General features: G+C 40.4%; 1 protein-coding gene across 1 annotated transcript in view; it reads left to right on the top strand.

Moving 5' to 3' along the window:
* The window catches only part of PDE8A (phosphodiesterase 8A), a 153,755-nt gene that overhangs the window by 65,264 nt on the left and 68,670 nt on the right, over positions 1 to 19,821 (top strand). The window contains exons 2-3 of the mRNA XM_010350074.3: positions 10,662 to 10,718; positions 13,135 to 13,325. Coding sequence (XP_010348376.3) covers positions 10,662 to 10,718; positions 13,135 to 13,325 — 248 coding nt within the window. The remainder of the gene's footprint in view (positions 1 to 10,661; positions 10,719 to 13,134; positions 13,326 to 19,821) is intronic.

The raw sequence follows: 19,821 nt of genomic DNA, 5'->3' as shown, positions 1-19,821 counted from the left end.
AGTCAGTCAGGGTAACATAAAAAAGGTTCACAGTAAATATTTGTTGTTTGACTGACACGAAAATTAGAGAGCAGCTGGGAACTTCACCTCAGAGTAGGCCTTGGTGCCATCTTGTGGGTGGATCTGGAAAGGACCAAGCAGATGCACGTCAGCTTCTAGTAGGATGCCTTGCAGAACCCAGATTTCCGTGCAACACTGATATAAAACTACAAATCAGATAATCAGAACTCTGGTCTAGCGATCAGTGGAACTGTGTCCTGTCCATCAGCAGATTCTGATTACTCTCTCCAAAACACATCCCAAATCCTTACTTATTTCTGTGGCCGCTGCCAGGCCAAGCCACCATCCTCGCTTGTTTGGACTACTGCGGAAGCTTCCTTTCTGGTCTGGCCTCTGCTCTCATCCTCCCATAGTTCATTCTCCATCGGCAGCCAAAGACATCTTTTTTAGAAAGAGAGATCAGATTATGTCACTTCTTTGTATAAAACCTTCAAGTGGCTTTTCATAAAATTTAGAATAAAATTCAAATGTCTTTTCCTGCCTTAGAAAGTTCTGCATCATATGGCCGCTGCCTAGCTGTAACCTCAACTCATGACATTCTTCCTCTTCATTTCCTCCATTGCCCCACCTTATTTCCACCGTAGGTCATGTGGACTATCTGTTCCCTCTGCCTGGTACTACTTCCTCCATCCCATGCATAGTTGGCTCCTTCCTGTCATTCAGATCTCACCTTCTATACTGCTGCCTCACAGGAGCCTTCCTTGAACCTGATTCAGTTACTCTCCATCACATCTCTCCCTGTTGTTAAGTAGAGATGTTATCTGTCATGCTGTATGTTGAATCCTCAATGCCTATGAGACCATTTGGTACATAGTGGATATTCAGTAAAGACTTGTCAGATGAATAAATGCTGTTTTCCAGTTTCTGGATCTTTTTCCAGCTAGATACAAATTAGGGCCAGGTTATTTTAGACCTTTCCTAATAAAGCATGAAAAGACCACAAGAATTAAATTCAGACAGAACTGGGTCCCATTCCTGCAACTGCTGCTTACCAACTATTTGATTATACTTCTCTGAGTGTCAGTTTCTTCATCAATAAAATGGAGTTAATGAGCTTACCTTGCTCATAAGGTAAGAACTAAATTGGACTTCAATGTGATTGGATCCAAATTATTTATGTGGTAGATGCTTTTTTCTGTTAAAACTGACTGCAGCATGTGGTTATTTACATTTTCCTCTCCTACCACCCAAGGGCCAGGATTAGGTTCTTTGTACTCCTAGTATCTAGCACTGCATTTGTCTTACAGTGATAGGTGGTCCATAAGTGTTTGGACTTAAGACTCTTTCATACCTAAGAACTGGTATCTCCTGACTCTTTCCAGGCTGTCATCTTTCCCTCGATCACATTATTTCCCTTTGTCCAGAGAGAGAAATAGTTGTTCGCTGGTTGTACATGGAAAGCCTAAAGGGATGGTATGGCTCAGGCCAAAATTGGATTTATGTGTTTACTGTAGTTCCTTGGTTAGCATACAATTAATGTAAATTGATTCCAGCATAACTTTCGGTTTCTAACAAAGGAATGAAGAAAAAAAGGGATAGATCATATGGTTGTTTTATAGTTCCTAGGGCTTAGACTCTTCATAAGATTCTTTCCTTTCTCTCTGTTGTTTTTTTTTTTTTTTTTTTTTTTTGACAGTCTCATTCTGTCACCCAGGCTGGAGTGCAGTGGCTCAGTCTTGGCTCACTGCAACCTCTGCCTTCCAGGTTCAAGGTTCGAGTGATTCTCCTGCCTCAGCCTCCTGAGTAGCTGGAATTATAGGTGCATGCCACCACACCAGGCTAATTTTTGTGTTTTTAGTAGAGATGGGGTTTTACCATGTTGGCCAGGCTGGTCTCGAACTCCTGACCTCAGGTGATCCGCCAGTCTCGGCCTCCCAAAGTGCTGGTTTTACAGGCATGAGCCACTGTGCCCAGCCATTCTTTCTGTTTTATAATGGAATAAAGTACCTATGAAATCACTCTGAAAACTGGAAGTCCTGTATTACATACATATATTTGTGTAATAAGCTGGTTTGAGTATAAGTTTTAGATAAATGATTGGTTTAAAAAGATTAGCTGTTGAGTGCACATTAATTCCAAAATATTTTTTGACTCTGTACCATGTGCCAGACACTGTTCTGAGTGTTGGGAATATAGTAATAACTAAAGCAGGTAAATCCCTATTGTTATAGAACTGTATATTCCAGTGGGAGAAACAGACGAAAAAGAAGATAATAAAATATGCAATGTACCAAATGGTGATTGGGAGCTAAGAAGAAAAAACAAAGCAGGCAAGGGACAGGGAGGATAGAGGGGAGTAGAAATTGTACATAGGTTGGAGTCGTATATTTTCTTTCTATTTTCTTTCTCACCCACCTCCAATCAAGATTTGTAACATAATATCACATATAAATGATGTTAGATCAGTTAGGCAAGCAAAAGAAATCAGAGCTTCTAATAATAATTTGTTTCATATATCTGTCAACCATATTTACAAAAAATTTTACTTTATAATATTGACACCATCATATTATCTGATACCCTAATCTTAGAACCTTTGTTAAACGATAAATTTTAATAAATTGACAAGTATTTAAAAGTATAAAAGATTAAATTTAATGTGTATAATTACTGGTAACAGCTATTGAACATTCTGTTCTATTGCTTAAAAATGTCAGTTGCTTTTAAAGCTGAAAGATTAAATCAAAGCTATGCTACTTAAATTGATTTGAAAATGACTATTCCCTTGTAAATATTAATGTGAAAAATACATTATTATTAAGAGGGCTGTGACCTGAAGCTCTAGGTCAGTTTGATCATGATTTTCATATGTAAAGAAAAGATGGATACAAGAATTCTAGTAGTTCCAGTCTCCTTTTCTACAGCAGTTGGGAAGTTGTTTACTCTTTGAGGGCCCACTGCTGACGTCTGCTCACTGAGTAATGTCATCAGATTTCCTGGTGGTGGTTATTTTGGGGGGAGCAGTGGTAAGTAGTTGTCCGGCTGTTAGGAGACTCTGCTCCATAGAGGTCCTGAGAGCCGGATATACCCCGTAGACAGGATGTAAGGTTAAATGCAATCTAGTTAAGTAAATAAAGTAAGTGTTCAATAGTAAAAAGGAATTGCTGAAACATGCACGTTTTAAAATGATACTGCTAAAATTTTACCATGGCAAAATTCATAGTCTTAAATCTTTTAAAAGTAAATCCATATCTGCCTTTATTTCTTAAAATAAATCCAATGGTGAGTTACTTTTATAAGGTCACGTCATAAATTTATGCTGCCCTTTATCCGTATAAGCCAAGTTACTTCACTAGCTTTTGGTATAGACCATGTATTCAGTATTGTTTCCCTAGGAGAGATGAGCCTTTTGCTCTGAGCTATCCATACTTTTATGTTTTCTCTCAGCTTGTGACTAACACTCTACATATATATATATATGTATGTATACATATATATACATATATATACATATGTATTTGTGTGCATATATATATATACACACACACACACACACACAAACATACACTTTTTCTCATGCTGGTGATTAATATTTAAACAATTTGTTATTGTCTTTATATATTTTTTTTCTTACTGGTTTCCTTAAGTTTGTACTGTTGGCTTTCTCAAACTTAATGATTTGAAGGCTTAGTATACTTACTTAATTCTTGTTTTGCTACAAAAAGATTTTAGACTATAGATTTTGCCTCTCATTATAATTTAGCAGTATCCTGTAAGTCTTACTACATAATATTCTCACTTTTATTTTCCGAGTAATCTGTAGGCATAGTTTGCATATCTGTCTGATTCAGTAATTTTGTGAGTTAATATTTTTAAGTTTTCTAGGGAGGCAGAATTTATTGTTGTTGCTTAACCTTAAGTTTTAAATTTCTGGTTTGACTGCTTTGTTGAAGGATAAAAACTGTACAGTTTTTACCTTAGGAATATATTTTAAGGGTTTTTTTTTTTTTTTGGTAGCCTAGTATATCATGTTTTTCTAATATTTATAACTATTTTCTTTCTTTCCATTCAGACTTATATTTTCTATCTATTTGATCTTTCCTAGTAAATTTGGTGAGTATTCTGTCAGAGATTGAGATGCCAGTTCATATAAAGTACCCAAGTGGCTCTCTGACCCCGCTTTATCTTGGCAGTAGCAGCCTCCCTCCAGTAGTTTATACTTTTTCTGCTTTCTCTTATGAATCTCTGCCCCGTACTGTAGAAAGTCAGCAAAATGATTTTTCCTTCTCTTCTTCCTGTCATTTTCTTCCATTCTTCTTCCTAAGCAGTTCCACTGCATTCTCAAGGTGACAGGTTAGTCTCATTCATTTGCTCATTGCTTTAAGCTTGTTCATAAAAAACAACAAAACACTCATCCTTCAAATTGTTCTCTCAGAGCCTCTTGCTTTTCTTCTTCCTGCACTGTGAGAGTATGATGATATACAGACCATTCCAAGCCCTTGAAAGTTGATTTCAAAAAATAATAAAATAAAGATGGGCGTGGTGGCTCACGCCTGTAATTCCAGCACTTTGAGAGGCTGAGGTGGGTGGATCACTTGAAGTCAGGATCACCCTGGCCAATATGGCGAAACCCCATCTTTATTAAAAATACAAAAAATTAGCCAGGCGTGGTGGCTCCCGCCTGTAGTCCCTGCTGCTTGGAAGGCTGAGGCAGTAGAATCGCTTGAACCCAGGAGGTGGAGGTTACAGTGAGCCGAGATCGCACCACTGCACTCCAGCCTGGGCAACAGAGCGAGACTCAATCTCAAAAAAAAAGATTATACAGACTGGATCTCTCCTTTTTCCCCTCATTTTAAAAAAGTAAAATACATGTAACGTAAAATATACTGTCTTAACCAGTTTTAAGTGTACAGTTGAATGGTATTAAGTACATCCATAATGTGCAACAATGATCACTGTCTATCTGCAGAACGCTTCATTTTGTACAACTAAAACAATATATCCATTAAACAGGAACCTCCCCATTCTTCCCTTCCCCCTGTCTCTGGCAAACACATTCTGCTTTCTCTATATATATTTTGACTACTCCACATACCTCATGTAAGTGGAATCATACAGAATTTGTCTTTTTGTCACTGGCTTATTTTACTTAGCATAATGTTCTTACAGTTCATCTGTTTCATAGCATATGCGTCAGAATTTCCTTTTTATGGCTGAATAATGTTCCATTGTATGCATATACATTTTAAAATATATTCTTTAAAAAAAAAAAAAAAGAAAGAAAGAAACAGGATCTCACTGTGTTGAGCTCATTCTCGGGCTCAAGTGATTCTCCTGCCATAGCCTCCCAAGTAGCTGGGACTACAGGCACAGATCACCACTCCTGGCTTAGTTTATTTGTTCATCTGTCAGTGGGCACTTGGGCTGTTTTCATGTTTTAGAAATTATGAATAATACTGCTATGAACATGGGCATACAAATACCTGTTTGAATCACTGCTTTTTATTCTTTTGGATATATACCCAGAAGGGGATTGTTGGATCATATGGTAATTCAATTTTTTTAATTTTTTGAGGAATTGCCATTCTGTTTTCTACAGCAGCTGTACCACTTAATATTTCCACTAACAGGGCGGAGAGGATCCAGTTTCTTCATGTCCTCGCCAGTACTTGTTTTATTTTCTGATAGTAGTGTGAGGTGGTGTCTCTTTGTGCTTTTGATTTTCATTTTTCTAATGATTACTGTTATTGGGCATCTTTTCATGTGCAAGGACCTGCCTCTACAAAAACTTTAAAAATTAACCAGGTGAGATGACATGTACCTGTAGTCTTAGCTACTCCGGAGGCTGAGGTGGGAGGATTTCTTAAGCCCAGGAGTTCAAGGCTACGGTAAGCTATGGTCATGCCATCGCACTCCAGCTTGGGTGATAGAGCAGGACCTGTCCCTAAAAATAAATAAATACTGATAAAGGTGGACTTAATTCTGTTATTTTGCTGTCTGTCTTTCTTTGTTTTTTTTTTTTTGAGACGGAGTTTTGCTCTTGTTACCCAGGCTGGAGTGCAATGGCGCGATCTCGGCTCACCGCAACCTCCGCCTCCTGGGTTCAGGCAATTCTCCTGACTCAGCCTCCTGAGTAGCTGGGATTACAGGCACATGCCACCATGCCCAGCTAATTTTTTGTATTTTTAGTAGAGACGGGGTTTCACCATGTTGACCAGGATGGTCTCGATCTCTTGACCTCGTGATCCACCTGCCTCGGCCTCCCAAAGTGCTGGGATTACAGGCTTGAGCCACCGCGCCCGGCCATTGCTGTCTGTCTTTCTGTGTCACAGAGCTTTTTTTTTGTCTTCCATTTCTTTCATTACTGTCTTCTTTTGTGTTTAGTGGATTTTTTGTAGTGCAGTATTTAAATTCCTTTCTCATTTCCTTTCGTGTATATGCCATAGCTACTTTCTTTGTGGTTAACATGGGGATTATGGTTAACATCTTAATGTTATAAATATTTAATTTGAATTATGCCAGCTTATCTTTAATAACATACAAAAATTCTACTCCTATACCACTCTATTCCCACCCTTTTCAGTTGATGTCACAAAATTAAAGCTTTATATAGTTGGTCCTCCATATCTGTGGGTTCCACGTCCATGAATTTAGCCAACTGAAGAGTGAAACTATTTAGAATAAAATAAAAAAATGTAAAAAGCAATACAGCATTAAGAACTGTTTACATAGCATTACATTGTATTTGGTATTATAAGTAAGTAGAGACAATTTAAAATATAAGAGAGAATAGGAGTATGTCATATAAGGGAATTGAGCATCCACAGATTTTGACATATATGGGGGTTCCTGGAACTAATTCCCTGCAGTTACCACAGGACAACTGTACATTGTGTACCCCAAAGCATACACTAATTCTTTCAAATGTCTCTTAAATTATTTAGAAAATAAAATGCAAAATGTAGAGTTACCAGCCAAAGTTATAATAATACTTCCTTTTACACTAATAATTTTTTTTCCTCCAAACTATTTGTCTCTTAAATCATGTAGGAAACAAAGGAGTTACAAACCATTTATACAATAGCAGTGGCTTTTGTAATTATCCATTGTTTCACTTTTATTGAGATCTTTATTTCTTCAGACAGCTTTGAGTTACTGTTTAGTTTCCTTTTATTTCACCCTGCAGGACTCCCTTGAACACTTCTTGCATTACCACTTCTAGTGATAATGAACTCAGTTATTTATTTATTTATTTTAAATTTTGGAGATGTCTTAATTCCTCCCTCACTTTTGAGTGACGTTTTGCTGAATATAGGATCTTTGATTGACAATTTTTTTCTTTTAGCACTGTAAATATAGCTGACCTCCAAAGTTTCTGATGAGAAATTTATTGATAATCTTATTGAGGATTTCTTGTATGTGACCAGTTGCTTCTTTCCTGTTGTTGTTGCTTTCTTTTTTCTTCTTCTCTCTCCTTTTTTTTTTTTTTTTTTTCCTTTGATGGAGTCTTGCTTTGTTGCCTAGGCTGGAGTACAATGACATCATCTCGGCTCATTGCAGCCTCCATCTCCTGGGTTCGAGTGGTCTTTCTGCCTCAGCCTCCTGAATAACTGGGATTGCAGGCACCCACCACCACACCGGCTAATTTTTTTGGTATTTTTAGTAGAGACGGGGTTTTGCCATGTTGGCCAGGCTGGTCTCGAACTCCTGGCCTCAGGTGATCTGCCCATCTAGACCTCCCAAAGTGCTGGGATTGCAGGTGTGAACTGCCACACCCAGCTCTTGGCTGTTTTCAAGATTCTCTTTTTGTCTTTCAGAAGTTTCATTATAATGTGTCTTGGTATGGGTTCTCTTTGAGTTCATCTTACTTAGTGTTTGTTGAGCTTCTTGGATGTTTATATTTATGTCTTACATCAGGTTTGGGATGTTTTCTTCATACATTTTCTCTGTTTCTCTTCAGCTCCTGGGACTCCCATGATACATATATTAGTTTGTTTGATGGTGTCCTTCAGGCACTATAACCTCTGTTCACTTTTTTTTTAAAGCTTTTTTTCTGTTTCCCAGTCTTGATAATTTCAATTGTCTCCTAAGTGTGCTGATTCTTTCTTTTGCCTGCCCAAATTTGCCTTTGAATCTCTTCAGTGAATTTTTCACTTCAGTTATTGTACTTTCCACTCCAGAAATTATTTTTGATTTCTTTTTAGTTTTTTCATCTCCTTATATTTTTATGTTGTTCATACATCATTTTCTTGACTCTTTCTCCATATCTTTCTTTAGTTTTCTTAGCATCTTTAAGTTGTTTTTAAAGTCTTTGTCTAGTAGATCTGCCATTAGGTATCTTTCAGGGGTAGTTTCTATTAAGAGTGTGTGCGTGTGTGCGTGTGTGTGTGTGTGTGTGTGTGTGTGTTTCATTTGAATGGGCTGTACTTTCCTGTTTCTTTGTATGGTTTGTGAATTTGCGTTGAAAACTGGACATTTGAATTTAATAATGTGGTAACTCTGGAAATCATACTCTGTCTTCCCCAGGGTTTGCTGTTACTGTTTTGTTTTGTTTTTTAAGTTGTAGGCCATCTCTGTGCCAAGGATCAGTCTAATGTGTAAACTTAAGGTCTTCTCAGGCATTTTCTGAGCCTTTCCTTAGGCTTGCATAATCACTTTCTAATTATCCTCATTGCTTTTGAATGCCTTAGTCCCTAATGTCTGACACCCAAAGGGGAAATAAGAGAAAAATGAAAGGAGAGGATGGACACTAGCCCTTTACATCTCCTAGAAGTCTCTTCAGCTACAGAGGAAATGGCTTGCAACAATGGGAGAAAGTGCAACAACAATGCACCTCTTCTTTGTCTGCACCTCTGTAATCAGTGATCAGAGCACAGATTCCTGATATTTGGAGGACAAGGTTGTTTTTGCCTTCCTCGGGTCCTGCAGGTTGTATGCAGGTTGCTTCAGGAACACATTCACAGCTACCCACCGTGGGCTTGGGCACCTACTGTGTGCTCAGAGCTGAAATTAACTGCGGTTCACCATCCAACCCTTCCCCTGGAAGTTGCAAGTCTTCATTAGTTCCTAGAATAGTTATATCTACCAGTACAATATTTTCTAGGTGGGGAGACAGATTCCTGTTGCTGCTTACTTTACTGTGTTCTCTAAATCCATCTTTTAAGATTCTTCTGTAGAGTTTTTGGACCATCTTCCCTCATAGAAATTTTGGCTTTGGTATCCAGTTACGCCAGTATGAGACTAGCCCATAGTTACACAACTCAAGAGGATAGGTGATACCATGCACTGTCTGTTCTCCTGACTCTTTCGCCTTACTGAAGAATCCTTCTTCTCAGTTTTTAGTCTAGAATAGTAGGGACCCTCATTATTTTTATGTCTTCTGAGAGATTATTACAAAGCAATTCAGAAACTGAGCCAGTGGCCCATAATTAGTAGACATTAGCTTCTTATGGTTAAAAATATATGTGGTGTTGTTTTTTTTTCTCCCATCACTAAACAGACTTCATAATGTGTTTGCTAGAATAGATCACTGCTTGAGGGGAGAGCTTGGAGGAGGGCAGTCAGTTAGAACACATTTTGTAGGAAGTCTCATGGATGTAGTTCTGCTGCTGCTATGATGAATCATACCATCACATAGAGGCCTAGATTGGGATCTCATCAAAACCTGAAGAGTGTCTGGGCAAATTACAAAATGTCTTTCCCCTGGGTAGCAGCCCAGTGCCAGAGTTCATCACCTGGAGCTGGATTTCAGCCCCATCTTCTCCCTTCCTTGGCCCCCTTTGTGTTGAACACAGACTATTCAAATCCTCTAGTGGTCCTGAGTTTACAGCACAGTAAACAAACCTGGAATTAAACAAACCTGGGTGGAATCCCAGCACTGCCACTTACTGTATGGCCTTAATGCAGGGTACTTGGAACTTCAGTTTTCCAGCTATAAAATCTCACCATATTACTGTGGGATTCAGTGAAATAACGTATGTTCAGCCCTTAGCACAGTGACCAGAACACACTGAGTCTTCCATCGGTGCTATGATTGTTATTACTCATTGGGGTTTCATTATGATATTATATTTATCTTTGATTTAGCATTACATTCTTAAATGGATAAGTACTTATCAGTAAGTGCTATTATGCTTCTCTGTAATATGGAAAAGTGTCAACCATTTCTCAAAGACATTCCATCTTTCTGACTGCTGGATTGCATTACTCATGTGCCATGTGGATGTAACATTTCATTGTCCATCAGGAAAAAGATAGAAATAGGCACAGAGGGAATCGGTGTTTATTTAGTGTCTGTTACTGGGGGACTCTCTATATTGTCATCTCGTTTGGCCTTTGTAACAAGTGAGAAATTGAGGCTGAGGAAGATTAATCACTTACAGTCACATGTAGCTAGTAAAAGGCAGACAGAATCTGATTCATTTTATTTATTTTATTTCTTCTTTTCTGTTCCCCACTTCTCCTGGGGGCCATAAGGAGATTCTTGGGATTCCTCATAATCATTTCACTTATCTACTATTTACTTTATTTGTTTCTAGAATAGAAATTTTGATTTCATTTCTGGTACTTATTAGAGAAAGTTAAGCAAGCTTCTCTCTTTCTATTGTCTTTTTTTTTTTTTTTTTTTTTTTTGTCATTTTAAGCAGATCTCTTTCTTACAGGTAGCAGTAGCTGATGTGCAATTTGGCCCCATGAGATTTCATCAAGATCAACTTCAGGTAATAATGAACAATGCTGTATTTTTCACATGCTGATTTTCCTTAAAAAGGATGGAAGTGGAGCTACATTTACACATTTAAAAGAGTCTTCTATTTAGATAATAATATTGGGGTCAATGTTAAATTCTCTGAACTTGGTAACAGTACTATAGTTAGATAAGAGAATATCCTTTTTCTTAGAAGTACACATTGCAGTATTTAGAGGCAAAGAAGTGTTTATAGCCTACTTTCATTGGTTCAGCAATAGGCCAGGCACAGTGGCTCACGTCTGTAATCCCACCACTTTGGGAGGCTGAGGCAGTAGGATCTCTTGAGCTTGAGGAGTCCTTGAGGAGTTTGAAACCAGCCTGGGCAACATAGGGAGACCCAGTTTCTACAACAACAAATTAGATGGTCATGGAGGTGTGCACATTTGTGGTCCCAGCTACTTGGGAGGCTGGGCTGAGCCTGGGAGGTCAAGGCTGCAATGAGCCGTGATCATACCATTGTACTCCAGCCTTGGGCAACAGAGTGAGATCCTGCCTCAAACAAACAAAACAAAAAAATTGGTTCAGCAATAAATAAAAAATGTGTATAATTGTATGTATGTACATATATGCATTTAGAGAGAGAGGAAGAAAGCAAAGCAAAGGTGGCAAAATGTTAATTGATGAATGTAGAGAAAGTGTTGTTCATTGTCATTCATATTTATGTAGGTTTGAAATTTTTAATATAAAAAGTAAAAAGATTGTCTTTTCAATGTTCCTGAATCAGCTCTATCAGAGAGAAGTTATCTATAATTTATCTAAATCAAAATATGAGACAGAAAACAACCAGTTGAAATTTAGCCAAGTTATCCATGCACCCTATACGTAAACACATGTTATATTCACTATTACATTTAAAAATATGTGAAAAAGGCTGACAGAAATGTGTGCTTTTAGTTCTTGGCATTTATGGTCTTTTTGCAGTTGGGTAAACTCAGAGGAAATAAGCCTTAGGAGGGTTTCTGCCAGCTTTGCAGTCTGTTTCACAGATTGCCCATCTGCATCTCACCACTGTTGCCCCGTTATCAGTCTGCTTCTGAAGGGATGGAGCATTGGTGCTCCTGACAGATTGGGAGTGGGAATAGCGGGGAGAGAGACGAAAGGAGGCTGGCTGGATAGGGAAGAGGCTCTGTAGATACAGGCCTCACTTGCTCCAGACCAGTACTGACGTGATCAGGGGCAGGCACTTGGACAGCCAGCATCTGTGCTGGGCAGAGGCACAGATACCACCTCTTGCAATTGATGCCTGTGTCACTTAACTGACAGGCTTTGAAGTGTCACGCTTTGGTCTACTTTAAATCTTTCTTCTTTTAACCAAAGTGATTTTTTTTTTTAACTTGGAGGAATTACATAAAATCGTGAGTCAAACATATCAATACATTATTTATAGGATTTAAGTATTCCAATAATTTCACCAAGATATTAGCATTCGCCATCTGAGAACTTACACAATTTTCTTTTAGCTAAAATAAGTATTAGTGTGTTTTGATTCATTTAGTTTCAAGATAAAATGCTTAACTAAACCTTTGTTGAGTTCTGCCAGTGGGTTTCTTAGCAAAAAAGTAGGCATATGGCCAGTTGCGGTGGCTCACACCTGTAATCCCAACACTTTGGGAGGCTGCGGTGGGCGAATCGCTTGAGCCCAGGAGTTCTAGACCACCCTGGGCAACATGAAGAGACCCTGTCTCTACTAAAAATACAAAAATTAGCCAGGTGTGTTGGCAGGCACCTGATTCACTGAGGCAGAAGGATTGCTTGAGCCTGAGAGGCAGAGGTTTCAGTGACCCAAGATCGCACCATGGCACTCCAGCCTGGGCAGTAGAGTGAGACCCTGTCTCCAAAAAAAAAAAAAAAAAAGGTAGATATATGATCTATGCACTTGGACTTCCCTAGAACAGCTAGAAAATAGCACTAATTTGGGGGAACTGAGTGATACTGTCTCTGAATTTTACACAGGAAAAAGATACCTGTGTCCTTGCCTTGAAAACACTTGGGAGTTTTCTGTGGTTTGTTAAGAAATGACAATTCTGGGCCAGGTGCGGTGGCTCATGCCTGTAATCCCAGCACTTTGGGAGGCCAAGGTGGAAGGATCACTTGAGGTCAGGAGTTCAAGACCAGCCTGGTCAACATGGCAAAACTTCATCTCTACTAAAACTAGAAAAATTAGCCAGGCATGGCGGCACGTGCCTGTGTGGTTCCAATTATTTGGGAGGCTGAGGCAGGAGAATCACTTGAACCTGGGAGGCAGAGGTTGCAGTGAGCCGTGATTGTGCTGTTGCACTCCAGTCTGGGTGACAGAGCAAGACTTTATCCAAGAAAAAAAAAAAGAGTAAGAAATGACAATTCTGACATCTTTTTTTAAAAAAAGTATTTGTGCTCTTTTGATTCAGGTACTTTTAGTGTTTACCAAAGAAGATAACCAATGTAATGGATTCTGCAGGGCATGTGAAAAAGCAGGGTTTAAGTGTACAGTTACCAAGGAGGCTCAGGCTGTCCTTGCCTGTTTCCTGGACAAACATCATGACATTATCATCATAGACCACAGAAATCCTCGACAGCTGGATGCAGAGGCACTGTGCAGGTAAGCCCAAGACTCGGGCCTCAATAGCCCCATTGGCCTTTGTGACAATACATGCAGCCTAGAAATAGATTAAGTTAGACTCACTCTTTTAAGTTGCCTTCCATGCATGTAAAATAAACAAAATATTAGAACCTCAGTATTTGTAGGATGGATGTTTATCTCATTTTGTCTTGCTTTACTCACTTTACTTAAAACAGTAAGAAAACATGGATAATAAGACTTACTATGGGTCAAAGTGAAACTCAAAATGTAACGAACCACCAGTATCACCTGCATATTAGTGCAATAAGAATTAGAATTTTTCAGATTATTTTTGAAAATTTTGAAAATTGTCTTTTTTTCCCTCTCAACTCTGTGATGAAAATTGTCTTTTAATGTTAGATGAATGAGTTTTATTTATAATTCTTGCACAATGTCAATATTATGAGGGAATTCTGTGTAGCAGACCTAAATCTAAAAAGCCTTTTAAAGAAAGTTATTTGCTGCCGATGGAAGCAAGACAAATATAATGTAAAATTTTATGGCTTTTTAATTTTAAGGACATTTAAAATCTTGACTTTTAAGAGAGAGAAAAGATTTAAGCTAAACCCATGGGTTAAAAACCGAGATGACAGCCGGGCACGGTGGCTCAAGCCTGTAATCCCAGCACTTTGGGAGGCCGAGGCAGGTGGATCACGAGGTCAAGAGATCGAGACCATCCTGGTCAACATGGTGAAACCCCGTCTCTACTAAAAATACAAAAAATTAGCTGGGCATGGTGGTGCGTGCCTGTCATCCCAGCTACTCGGGAGGCTGAGGCAGGAGAATTGCCTGAACCCAGGAGGCAGAGGTTGCGGTGAGCGGAGATCGTGCCATTGCACTCCAGCCTGGGTAACAAGAGCGAAACTCCGTCTTAAAAAAAAAAAAAAAAAAAAAACCAAGGTGACAAGCAAATGACACCATATTAAAAGATTATATGTGGGGTATGTGGTGAGGTCAACATGGGGTCGTTTCCTTGGTCGTGAGAGCTCCACACTCCTGGTAGTCAGACTAGGTAGCGTTTACCCTTCCATGATTTGCCTCCAGTAGTTTCTCCTGTGGCCTTGATCTAGTGCCTGAAGTGCGCCCATGTTTCTCATCTGTTCCAATCTGGTTGACTTCACAATAAGCCATTATCATTGTAGCCCAGATTTCTTTTCTTTTTTTTTTTTTTTTTGAGACAGAGTCGCCCAGGCTGGAGTGCAGTGGCTCAGTCTCAGCTCAATGCAACCTCTGCCTCCTGGGTTCAAGTGATTCTCCTGCCTCAGCCTCCCGAGTAGCTGAGATTACAGGTGTGCACCACCATGCCTGGCTAATTTTATATTTTCACTAGAGATGGGGTTTCACCATGTTGGCCAGGCTGGTCTTGAACTCCTGACCCCAACTGATCCACCTGCCTTGGCTTCCCAAAGTGCTGGAATTACAGGTATGAGCCACCGTGCCCGGCCTACCGCAGATTTCTTGAAATGTCGTCTGGCCAGTCACCCAGCACATTCATGGGGGACTGCAGCCCAAGAGAAATGGAGAAAGCTCTGGCCAGGGCAGAGGGAGGTCCAGGTCCCTATTTGACTCTTCATTGGCAGCTGCTTGTCTCTGGGTAACTCTGCCCTCTCTGGGGATGTTTTAGCTCAGTTGTAAACTTGGAATACCTGGTTTCCAATATTCTTTCTATCTCTGCCTTTCAATAGATACTACTCAAAGGAAGGGGGGACAATATCTAAATTATATGGTGTTTGGTAGTCTTGGTGGACTGTTGCAAGGCAGTAAAGGTATCTAAGGTGGGCCAAATGGCTGCCAAGATAGAAAAAGGGAGGACAGGGTGAGGGGCTGGAGAAAACTTGGCCTCTTTCCCAGTCTTGTCCTGGCCCAAACCTAGCCACAGGTATGTGCTGAACAATGGAAATTCATACTTTTAAAGGTGACTGCTAGAACATCTTGTATTGTAAAAGAAAAGCTAAATTGTATTGGTTATGCTCCACTGCTAAAAATTATGGTAAAAGAACCATAACATTAATGTATGTTCCACTTTTTAAGAAAAGAGAATGTACTGTTGCTGTATATTTTAGGAATATTCTAAACAAATAGCATTAATTCATTCAGCAGATTTTTACTGAGTTGCTTGCAAGAGAACGTTTGACTGAAAGTTATAAAATGAAGTTCTTGTCTTTTATAGACTAGAGGAGTCAAAGTATTTCAATGAAAAAAAGGTAATGTTACATACTCAGTTAAAAACGCACACAGATACCAAATTCTGTAAATATTATAGGTAACCACAGTTCTCTCATATAAATAACAAGAAACCAAGAAGGTCAGGTGTGCCTCTCCTCTGTGAAGTGCCTGCCAGCCTCCATCCAGCCTCTGCTCAGGACCCGGGGTTCACTAAATGAAAGCCCAGAGCTTTAGAAGCTCTGCTTTATGTTGAACCCAACTTTGTCCACAGTTGGCCCACAGGGTAGCTAGAACAGATGTGTTATTCCTCTTCCCCAGGATGGATTTCCAACATTCGAGGACAGGAATTGTGTTCCCCAAGACATCTTTTCTTTTCTGAACTGAGCACACCCTTACTGCTGTCAGCGGTTCCTAACAGATCATGATTTCATATTCCCACCACATCAAGGGTGCTTCCCCCGAGTACCCTTTTCTGATGAGCCCTTGTAAGCATGGCTCCAGAACCGAAAAGCTCACACTAGGTTTGGGGGAGCCAATGACAAGTGAGCAGAACAGTCTCCTTCACTGTGCTAGCCAGAGAGAGCAGACCTTTACAAATGTAATCCCTGATCACATTTCTTTCCTGATGGCCACATCACAGCCTCGGCCAAGAATCTCAAGTCTTTCTCACAAGCTGTGTTCTACCAGATCATCTTCATCTTGTTGGGTGAGGATGTGGGGTAGGGGTGGGTTCTTGTGCTAATTGTAGTGAGTGTTCTAGAGGCAAGAACAAACCTTGATTTATTTTTCTAATCAGTTTTGTCTTCATTCTGGCCCTTACCTGGCTTATGTCCCTTAAGATCAAGGATACTTGCCCACTTTAAGGATACTTGCCCACTTCGGACTGCTAAAGAAATCTTTCCATGCTCTTCCTCCCGAACCAGCTTGCCTACTCTCTGAGCCGACTTACATGGCTCATGGGACCTTAGCCCTGCAGAACTCTTTCCTTCCCTTCATCTTCCATTTTGGGATACCTAATCAACACGGCCTGTGAAGAGCTTTTCTTCAGTTGCTGACCTGTCTAAATGACTAGCATTCATCTGTATCTCTCTGTTGGGGACATTTGAGATGCCTTGCGAACAGCAAATACCCTGTGATATTTCCAAATCTACCATTTTAGGAGCCCTACTTTGCAAGTCTCCTCAGGTCTGGGCACTGCATTTAGTACTAGAGCTGCGTGGATGAATGAGATGTACTTCTTGTCTCTGAGGAGCTAATACTTCAGTTAGCAGGGAAAGTGAGTGATTTTGGTAGAGGCTTGTAAGTGCCCACAGAGGAGATTTATGCAGAGTGTTGTGGGTGCCAGTGTCAAAGAGGGCCTTGCAGGAGGATACTTGAGTTGCATCTTAAAAGATGAGCAGGAGTTTTGAAAGGAAGAAAGGTAGAGAAAATATTTCAAGTAGAGGGAGCAGCATGTGTAGAAACAGGCAAGACATCCGGTCACCTCTGCTCAGTGCTGGATGGCTGCTGGCCAGACAGATGTGGAATGGGTGTCAGGGGAGGTTGGAACAGCAGACATGACCCAGATGAGGAAGGCCTTGTGTCCTGAGTCAAAGGCTGTGGACTCTACCCCGTAGATAGTTGAAACAATGATATATTCTGTGCAGGAGAGCATCGAGCGGGATAGAAAATCACTTTGCTTCCAAGTGGAGAATGAAGTAGAAATCCGGAGATGACATAAGTCAATCACTTGTGAGGCTGCTAGAGGCCATCCAACAATTTCTGACAGAGTATGGCTTAATATTCACACAGTGGTACTTGATATCAGTGTGTCCTCCCAACTTCTTATCAAAAAACCTATGAAGATGGCAAAAGAGACAAAAATTGACCATAGCAATAATAAATAAAAGCACACAAAGATAAGATGATAGGTCAGAAGCTGAGAACAGAAAAGGATAGGAATCTCAACTGTATCTGTCATACTGTGGGGACTAATAAAGAAGCCTGTTTCGGAACTGTGCCTCACACACTTAAGTCTTTGAAGCTAAAAAACCAATGGCCATAAAGGCAGGTAGTGTAAATGGGCTTTGCATTATTCCCCCTGTGTTCTGACAAGCCTGGGATGCTGGAGTTGCTCTGACCAGAGAAACAGATGAGCAGCAGAGCAGCAAGGCTTTATGAGCTGGGCAGAGGCCTGTACTCCAGCCCCTGCCACCCTCTGATTCTTTACTTTCTGCTTCTACTCAGAAACCCAAGGTAAAGAGGAGAGGGACATGGACAGAGACATGGTTTTTCCTACTATGTTTTAAGAAGGGACAGAGGCATAAGGAAGCTGAGGACAGTTCTCCACACACTGCAGTTTCAAAACAGCAAATTGTGTCAATTCTCAGGTTTCGTTTGCGAATCCGAGAGAACAAGCCAGGAGTCTACTCTGCAGCAGATGCGTGCACGCCTGCTGGCAGTACTCTGCAGGCCTGAACTGTGCTTGTTGATGTGATCTACAGCTCAGACCTAGAGAAAGACAGCTACTGAGACCAAGGGTTCCGTGAAGAGGTGCTAAGGAAAGTCGCCTGACCCTCTTTGTTGGCAGACTCTCAGCCTGCATAGATTCGAATCGCATTCAAGGGTGAGCGAACAGGATGAAGAGGGGGCCTGTGAAAAGTGCCACCACGTAATGAGGGGGGAAAGAACAGCCCTGAAGACTAAGAAAATTAATTTTTATAAGGCACTATAGAACCTTTTAGAAGATACATGCTTAGTGCACTCAGAAGAGGTACAGCAGTATTTCTTGGTGCAACAGGAGTAGGTCTCTGCAGTAAAAGCGAAGATCTCATAAAGAGAGCTAGAGGAAATAGTACTGCTTGAAAACCCAAAATGCATTAACAGAATTAAAATCTATGTTGAATGCAGAAGCAACGTTAAACTCAGAATGCCAGATGCTTTTATACAATTTCTTGAATTATACCTTGGTGTGCATATCCTTTATATCATTATAAATCCCATTCTTTTCCATCTGAAACTTTTTTTTTTTTTTTTTTTTTGAGACAGAGTCTCACTCTTGTTACCCAGGCTGGAGTACAATGGCACGATCTCAGCTCACTGTAACCTCTACCTCTCGGGTTCAAGTGATTCTCTTGCCTCAGCCTCCCAAGTAGCTGGGATTATAGGCATGCACCACGACACCTGGCTAATTTTATATTTTTAGTAGAGATGGAGTTTCTCCATGTTGGTCAGGCTGGTCTCAAACTCCCAACCTCAGGTGATCTGCCCGCCTCAGCTTCCCAAAGTGCTGGGATTACAGGCATGAGTCACCATGCCAAGCTCGCTAGGTTCTTATACTGAGCCTCCATTATGTGGCCTTTTTTCCAGTGTTATGTCAAGACCATCATTAGAATTATTTGTAGTTTCCCAGAATATCTTGAGTCTGGTAATTGTCCCCAGTATCCATTTCTATTCTTTTCCTAATAACAGAATCTCTGATGTGTAGCTGGGCATATGGCTACCTAGAACATAGATTGCATTCCCTAGCTTTTCTTACAGCTGGCCAGTGGACCCATCATGTGTATCTTCTGGAAAGTATCCTTAGAGAAAGAGCATTCTCTTTTTCCTGCTGTCTGGAATGTGGACATTGTGGCTAATGTTCAGTATCTATCTTGGACCATGAGGAAGAAACCTCATGTACAGACAGTAGTAGAGAAACGTAGGTAGGAGCCAGGTTCCAGAGTCCATGGCAGCCCTGGATTGTGTCCCTCTGCACATCTTTGATGTGTGAGACAGATTTTGTTTAAATCCCTATTCTTGGGTGTTTTTCTCTCATGTGTGGCCAAAGCGAATCCTAATGGTAAACCAGGTAGCATGGTTTTAAGAGTTTCCCAGTGAGGCTGAGCCTGGTGGCTTACACCTGTAATCCCAGCACTTTGGGAGGCCAAGGCGGGCAGATTGCTTGAGCCCAGGAATTTGAGAACAGCTTGAGCCACATGGTGAAACTCTGTCTTTACAAAACATCAGATAATTAATCAAGCATGGTTGGCACATGCCTGTGGTCCCAACTATTTGAGAGTCTGAGGTGAGAGGATCACTTGAGCCCAGGAGGTTGAGGCTGCAGTGAACCATGATCACACCACTACACTCCAGCCTGGTGGGGAGGAGGGGCACTTCACAGAGTACTTACACTGCTTTCAGAATCTCATGCTACAGGATCACACTCCATCTTTTTCCTGACCTTCTTGAAATCTGACTTCCTAAACATCCAGGTGTACCTTTCAATAATGCCAAGTCATTTATTTCCTAGTTTTCATGAATTCCAATGCAAGGATGTTATTTTTCAACC

Source organism: Saimiri boliviensis, chromosome 5 (genome assembly GCF_048565385.1).
Source record: "Saimiri boliviensis isolate mSaiBol1 chromosome 5, mSaiBol1.pri, whole genome shotgun sequence".
Lineage (NCBI taxonomy): Eukaryota > Metazoa > Chordata > Mammalia > Primates > Cebidae > Saimiri > Saimiri boliviensis.
Note: the sequence above shows the minus strand (reverse complement) of the source record. Positions and strands in the feature narration are given on the sequence as shown.